The sequence below is a fragment of the Protopterus annectens genome, chromosome 7.part0, assembly GCF_019279795.1.
Source record: "Protopterus annectens isolate FY-2018-M chromosome 7.part0, PAN1.0, whole genome shotgun sequence".
NCBI classification, from domain to species: domain Eukaryota; kingdom Metazoa; phylum Chordata; order Ceratodontiformes; family Protopteridae; genus Protopterus; species Protopterus annectens.
This window is the reverse complement of record NC_056739.1, coordinates 1,060,029,970-1,060,038,321: the sequence shown is the minus strand read 5'-3', so window position 1 is coordinate 1,060,038,321 and position 8,352 is coordinate 1,060,029,970. Positions and strand designations below refer to the sequence as shown.

The 8,352-nt window shown below is 34.4% G+C and overlaps 1 protein-coding gene across 2 annotated transcripts in view; it reads left to right on the top strand.

The window, feature by feature from the left end:
- Nucleotides 1-344: 344 nt before the first annotated feature.
- Nucleotides 345-8,352, top strand: part of IL17RB (interleukin 17 receptor B) — a 287,120-nt gene continuing 279,112 nt past the window's right edge. For both annotated transcript variants that reach the window (XM_044077616.1, XM_044077615.1), the window contains exon 1: nucleotides 345-474. In XM_044077616.1, the coding sequence (XP_043933551.1) occupies nucleotides 382-474 (93 nt within the window). In that variant the 5' untranslated portion in view covers nucleotides 345-381. The remainder of the gene's footprint in view (nucleotides 475-8,352) is intronic.

The window sequence follows — 8,352 nt, the reverse complement described above, 5'->3', positions numbered from 1 at the left end:
TGCATTTCCCGGAGGATATGAAGTCTGAAACTGAAATAACTGGCAATATATATGTGCATTTCAGCTTAAGTGACTTCAGTCCTCAACCATTTGCCATTGGCAGTCAGTGACACTTTTTACATTATTAGTATTATTAACTTAAGGCATTGTCAGAGCGAAAGAATGTGAATTAAGATGCATTTTCTAAAATATAAACGTTATAATTCTGATTACTGTCATTATTTGTTAAATATAATCCACTACATTTTCTTAGAAAATCACGCTTTGTCTGATTGGCTAAATGGTCCGTGGGCGGGGGCACGTCGCCGAAAATAAAAACTCAGGGACAAGTGCGAAGAGCCAAGATTGGTGTGAGAGAATTTTAGTGCTTCTTCAGGGAAAATGAGACCCAAGTCAGTGCTCCTGTTGATGCTCTTTGTACTGCTTCAGCCTTCTAGTTACTGTGAAAAAAGCGTTCCTGAACGGTGGCAACAAGTAAGTCAGTTTAACGGAACTGTAAACGATGCTGCTGCAAGTTATTACCTAGTACTACCTAGTACACTTACGTATAAAATGTGTTTGACACACTGTAATTTAAATCATGATTTCCTAAAGGAGCACGTCACAGTCATTTATTTCCGTACCCAGTTAGTGTGTTAAAAATAACGTCGTGTTGTAAACACGTAGATGCTGTACACCTTTGCTGTTAAGTATCCTTTTAGTGTGCTTTAAATTATTTGAACCAGTTTATTACATTGTGTGACAGCTTCTTATTTCTCTGTATACTCCTTAAGAAAAAGCTGAATATATAACCAACATTCAAATATTTTTGAGATTTGCAGGTTGCACAACTCATAGTACTCTAGTCATAGCTCTCAATCAATCAGGGACAAATCTTATCAGAATCGGGGACAAATAAGGAAATAATCAGGGATACGTTAAAAATATTAGCACTATTAACTTGAAACATTGACATACTAAGAGAATGTGAATTAATATACATTTTCTGAAATAAAAAAGTCTGTAACTCTAATTACTATCATTTTTTATTAAGTGCAGTTCACTACCTTTTCTCCAACAGTCACCAATTTTAGGAGGGATTAAGAGGGACAGACCCAAAATTTCAGTCATAATCATGGATATTTGAGAGGCATGACTCTAGTTCCGAAGTTCAGCTTTGTTAAATGTGAAATAAAGATTTTTCTTTTCTTTGACAGACTGCTACACACATAAAAAAACTTAATTTTATTAAAACATGCATTTTTATACATTTTGTGTTGTATAACATGGTATTTCCAATACAAAGTTACTGTTTATTTTGCAAGATTGAATGTCAAGGTGATTACTGAGCGACTGTGTACATTAAGACACACTTGGGAAGTATAGCAGGTCACCATGTGACACTAGTTGCGAGTAATTGTCATCTGTTCTTATAATATTTATTGTAAGTATAAAGCATTTTAGTTTATACTGCTGTAACAGTAAATGATTAACTGGTGAGCAATGTTTCTGTAATTGTAAATTTTACTACTTATTGATGTTCTTAGATTTGTGATGTTTACACTAACTAGTATTCCAGACCAGATATGATTTTTTAATCGTATCCTGATGTGCAAGTCTAACAATCTGATTGCTTAAACTGCATGCTGAGTAAGACTACTGCACACATGCAAATAAGTTTCCCCATAAAACAATTAAATAATAAAAACAGTATTTCATGGATGGTGCACTGACACATGCTGGGGTGTGTGCTGAATAGATATTATGACACACTAGATTTGTAAGACACTCATCACTCAGTGACACCATGGGTATGTAGTAACATCTGTTCTGCGCATCCCTGGTCCCTAGGATTTGCTACTATTTATTTTGTTACTGTGTGTGTGTGTGTGTGTGTGTGTGTGTGTGTGTGTGTGTAAATGTGTGTGTATGTCGGTTTATGTGTGTATGTATGTGTAAATAAATATATACATACGTACACACACACACACACACACACACACACACACACACACACACACACACACACGTATGTTGTTCTTGTGGCTCAGTAAGACTAGTGCCAAATTTTAACATGAGAAAACTTCACCCAGTGAACTGAATGGAAATAAAATCTGCTTTTGGACAATACGTATGTTAATTATAAGTAATTGATATAGGATGATATCTTTGCCAGGCACTAGTTTGCATAATTCTAATGTGTACTTTAACAGCAGTCATTGGTTGGTTAGTTGACTGGTTGGTACCACACTACCTGATAACATTCAGCATATCATTTAAGTAAGGCAACTAGCGTTTCACATTACTATGATATGTTTGCATTCAGCACATCATTTAAGTAAGGAAACTAGCGTTTCACATTACTATGATATGTTTGCATTCGGCACATCATTTAAGTAAGGAAACTAGCATTTCACATTACTATGATATGTTTGCATTCAGCACATCATTTAAGTAAGGAAACTAGCATTTCACATTACTATGATATGTTTGCATTCAGCACATCATTTAAGTAAGGAAACTAGCGTTTCACATTACTATGATATGTTTGATACCTCATTTCAACAAAACCAAGAGCTGTTTTTGCATCCTAGATAAGGCAATAAAAATGTGCATTTTAGCTATATCTAATATTTTAAGTAACTCGTGACTTGTCTGCGAACTGCTGCTGCTGTGAAAGTTCTGTACCATGTATTAAGTCTTGAATATTTAGTGTATGAATGCTCTTCTCTGCCTTTGAATGTTGTATCATTCGCTTACTGTAGATGTATCAGAGGTAAATGGGGCTGTTAAGGTTAAATGTGTTATATACGAACTCAAGCAAGGTCATTATTAGCCATCAAGGAATCTGTTCAAACTGCATAGGCTTGAATTTTATGCTACAATAGAATGTGTCTAGTTTGACTTTAGTCTTCCAATGGTCACATTAGGTTATCTGCTTTTTATACCTAGGGATGCCAAAATCAATATGAAAGAAGGAATTATTACTATTTTGAGTGTTAAAATGTATTAAATGATGTGTATTGTACTTTATATTCAACGTACACTTCTGTTATTCATCTTGACAACTGCATACTCTTTTATTATAAGGTCACCCGAAAAGCAAACAGTAATAGCCTAGACCGATAGAAATTCAAGGTGATCAATCACTTTTTCAGTTAAACCCTTTTATATTTCTAACTGCTTCTCAAAGAAATACTGAAGTCTGTCTAGTTTATTAATGTTGTTCCAGGGGTATAGGAAAAAAGAAGGATTATACTCAGTGTGAGGTCAAATACTAGCATCCTGGATCTCAAAGAAATTGTCCTTGTGATGTTTTTAATAATACAATATGTCTTTTTAGATGTTTTGAACACTGATGTCTCAAGCATCCTTCTTCTTCTTCTTTCTGCTGCTCCCGTTAGGGGTCGCCACAGCGGATCATCTGTTTCCAATGCAATACAAGCATCCAAATAATTATAATAGTCAATAGCAGGGATGATTTCATTATCTGCAGCATATCGGTAATCTCTGAACTCACTTTCAAAATGCGTAATGCATATTTTTTGATGTTCAATGCAAGGTAGTAAACTGCATCTTGTTTAACAAGATCATCTTGATGTGTTTAAAGGACACAGTTATGCAGGGAATTTTAAGACAAGTAGGGTTAACCTGGTGTTGCTGTTGAACCTGATGTACCATATGGTTGAATAAATTGGCATAGACATCATAAAAAGGTTAACTAAGACAAGGCACAGAACTGAGCCTTGTGGGACAGCCTTACAAACTGGTCTTGAAAATGAGTGGCTATAGACAATTCTGCAGCATAAAGTTCTGTTGTTAAGTCTACTTTCAATCCATTGAACTGTGTAGGGATTAACCTTATGAAATAAGAGCTGGTAAATATTTCATCTTGAGGGATGCTGTTCAGTGCCCTTTGTAAGTATAACTAAACTGCATCCACAGGTTTGCTGAGTTCTGGCACTTCCATAAGATTATCATATATCTATAACAAGTTTGATATGCATGGTTTGCAAAAGATAAATCCATGCTGATCTAAATCTGACAGTTCAGTTAGCAATTACAGTCTATCTAGGACAACAGCAGTTATCAATTGCATGACTGCTGTGTGAAGTTTTTTCGCCTGATAAAGTTTTGGCAATAAAGTATCAACGTGCAGTGTAATAGTTGTTAAATGTGATCATCTCAGTGTTGAATATAATTCTTAGGATCTGTTTTAATTTGGTACTTAGTATTATCGCAATACGTAAGTACCTTTAATTTTAGTATTTTCTCTGACAGCTGCATTGTGCATCTATTTTGAGGTTTCATTTGCATATCTGCTAATAATTTTGCAAAACAAAACTATTTTAGAAGCACAATCCATAGGTGTGTGTGTGTACTAATGCTTGTTCGTATGACAGCTCCTTAGATTCTCAGAATGGCATTCTGACTTCTATGGCATCATAATAAACTTGCTGACTCTCAAATAATGATTTTTCTTACATTACTATGTATTGCATTATAGTGTGGATTGCTTACAAGTATGAAGCTGTCTGCAGTAGACTCTTTTTGAATAAATGAGCATACAACTAGATTTTATAAATAAATACAGGTGCATCTATCAAGGAAACATTGATGTCAAATTGTATACTTGAACTTCCTGTGGGTGGTAGTATTAAACGATCCCTTGATTGCCACACCTAGCATAAACTGAATGAAATTTAGTCCTTGAGATTTAACAAAGTCATAGTGATGGAAAATGGCACAACACCATCAACTTGGCAGCTTCATACTGTCCTCATTAGCAATTTGCATACCTGTCAGGTAGATCTAGTCATTTATTATGACCGTCATATGCCATTATGCAGTGCTAAAATGGACATTTTTATAGTTTGGGGGAAGTGTACATTATGCATTTTCAGTCAATCCAAAAGAATCTTTTTTACATAACAAATGTCATGCTAAACTTTATTCCCTCATGATTTAGTGTTTGTGACAGGGAGATGGTTTATTAATAACAAGCTATCACATTCCAGTATTTATTGGGTTCCATAAATGTGGAATAAATACAAAATGAGGACGTTTCAATTTATATAAGGGGTAGCATTCTGTCTTCACAGTCATAATACATAAAAAATACAGCAAGATTGTGACAATGTCTACTGTTAATAGTAGGAAAGTGTGGAATCTAGTCTCCTTTTATATTTTTGTATATATGACTAATCAATAAAAACAGATATCCATAGAGGATTTATCAACATGTTTTAACAAAAAGTTCTTAATGGTTGCAGGAGATGCTAACACCACATAAATTGATTGGTCTTCCTTGATGAAAACTTGTAAAAGCTGTTCTAACTTATCAGAGGTAGCTTTACTAGATTAGTTTACTCAAATTGTCACTTACAATGCTTATGAAAATAAAATACTTATTCTATGAGCTAAAATTTGTATTGCAGTTTTAACTGCATTGTAACACAGGCCATATGTATCTCAGTCCACAAGTGTAACTTGAGAAACACAAATTAAAAAGATTATGACTCACTCAGAAAACCTCAAGAAAGTTTTATAGGGAAAATTATATAGCCATGGGTATTACGTTTTGGAGATGTAAATAGAATTGTGTATTAGTTTTATAGTTTTTAGTTCACAAATCTGTATCAATTTCAACTGATAAAATTATCATGAGACTGATGTGGATCAATTTTCTCCATGGTGGTCTTAATCTTTGGAAAAGACTCATGCTACGAAAAAAAAATATTTCTGAAATACTTCTAGACAGTTTCTATCTCATAAGAAAAAAGTAAGCTTCTGAAAATCAAAGGAACCTTACTTGGAAATCTGAGGCATGGTATGAACTGAAATTGGTGTGTTACACTAAGGATAAGAACAAAGCTTTCTATAAATGCATAATACAGTAAGAAGTAAGATTGGTGACATATATATGAATACTGATAACTCAAGTTGTGAGTGATCCTAGCCGAATAGCAGATATACTATTAGTTTACAGTTTTTTTTTCCAGATATATCTCTGTGAGTACTATATTTTTTACATACGTTGTGGAAAGAATGATATACATCCAAACATCACAACTACGAGTTAAGGCATCCTGGCAAAAAAAGACATAATGGAGCTTCTTGTCCAGATGTCTTAAATGGCTATTTGTTATCTAAAACATTTACTTGTTTGTTCCTTGTTTAATTTTTTGTTTAAAAACTTGTATACTTGGTTTTTACTAGAAACATGGAATTAATTTCTTGTAGTACCTGTACTGTACCTAAAAGTGAAATACAAGGCATATAGAAATTATAAAACAATAAGCCTTATTAGTTTGTCAGGCAAAGCCTATGAAAGAGTTATTCTACTGCTTTGTGTGTCATACAAGCAACATCTAGGTATTTTAAAATGGTTTTGCAGCCGGGTGTTCCTTTTTATGATAACAGTGAACTTTCCAATGAGGTTGGCTTACCTACTTTTTTTGATCATTCAAGAACATTTGACCCAGTACCACACAATAAAATGTTTCATGATGTGAATTCTGTCGACTTTAATAACATTTTTAACTAGTTTCAGCAGTGGCTTGTTTATAGGACATGTAGGGTGAGAGTACAAAGCAGAGTTTTAGAATATAGGACACTCAGAGCTGGTGTTCCCCAGTTGTCAGCTCTTGTACCTTTCCTGTTTTGTGTATTTTTAATCTGTTTACCAAGTAGTAAGGGTGTATGGATAAGTAAGCATGCTGGTAATACCAAAGTTGTGGCCATCATTAGAAGTGCTAAGGAACAAGGTTTTTGCAAAAGCTGTTGGATTCCCTATACAGTTGGCCTAACATCAAAGGAGTATTTTTGATTATTGTATGGTGTAAAGTTCTTCGCTTTGGTGTTGACGATAACATGTACCTGTATGCCACTAATCAATAAATGATTCCAGAATCAAATATATTGAAACATCCAGGAGTATTAGTTAATGATCAGCTTACATTTGAGGCTTACACATTGTCTGGCCTTAGACACTGCTAATAACTTGTACGTGACATTCTGAGGACTTTTAGAAGTAGATAAAGGAAAGTACTGATCCACTGATTGGCCTGCACATTGATTAATATGGGCAAGTTTACATGTATAATGAATAAAAAATATTTACTAGACAAATAATCTGGAGTATGACATCTTTTATATGAGGAAAAGCTGAATAAATGAATTATTCTCAGTTAGATAGAAGATTGCTTAGAGGATACTCAGTTTAAGTGTTTAAATGTCTCAAAAGTGAAACATTTGTAGCAATACTGGACTTGAATTTTACATCACACACAAGAGATGCTGGGAATAATAACTTATCTGTTGATTGTACCAATGGCTAGTTGAAACAATATTGAATAATTCCTTCAGCTGTAGAGCAGGTGTAATATGAAATTCTCTTCCACTTGAGATTAGGTATCCATACTTTAGGATTTAAAAAGGTACAGATAGTTATTTTTGGGATAGGGTGTATGGGCTTTACAATTTGGACCAAACTCCTAGTCAGCATCCATGGTGGCTTTAAACTTGCTGTATCATTACAGTGAAACATTTTCTGTTTAAATGCAAAACAACTAGTGAATTTAGATAAAACAAACACACTTTTCCAATAAATTGGCAAACCACAAAAACAACCCAAAACAATTTTGGAAACACATCTTAAACCTGCTTACCCCAGGCACTAAACAAACTCTATCACTATACCCTGACAAAAACCCCTCACTGATAGCCAACCTGTTTAACTCACTTTTTAAACAGCATCAGCAAACTGTTAACAAATAAACAACTAGTGAATTTAGATAAAACAAACACACTTTTCCAATAAATTGGCAAACCACAAAAACAACCCAAAACAATTTTGGAAACGCATCTTAAACCTGCTTACCCCAGGCACTAAACAAACTCTATCACTATACCCTGACAAAAACCCCTCACTGATAGACAACATGTTTAACTCACTTTTTAAACAGTATCAGCAAACTGTTAACAAATAAACAACTAGTGAATTTAGATAAAACAAACACACTTTTCCAATAAATTGGCAAACCACAAAAACAACCCAAAACAATTTTGGAAACGCATCTTAAACCTGCTTACCCCAGGCACTAAACAAACTCTATCACTATACCCTGACAAAAACCCCTCACTGATAGCCAACCTGTTTAACTCTCACTTTTTAAACAGCATCAGTAAACTGTTAACAAATCCCACCTCCACAACTACCTCAAGCCCCATCTCTGATCCCCCTCTACCCTTATCTCAAGACTGCTGCACAAACAAAAAAACCCTTCACCTTCCCAACAAACCAGTACTACATCTTCTGTCCCCTTTTTCTCTTAAACCTGTCCCTACCTCTCTCATTCAAAAACTACTTCA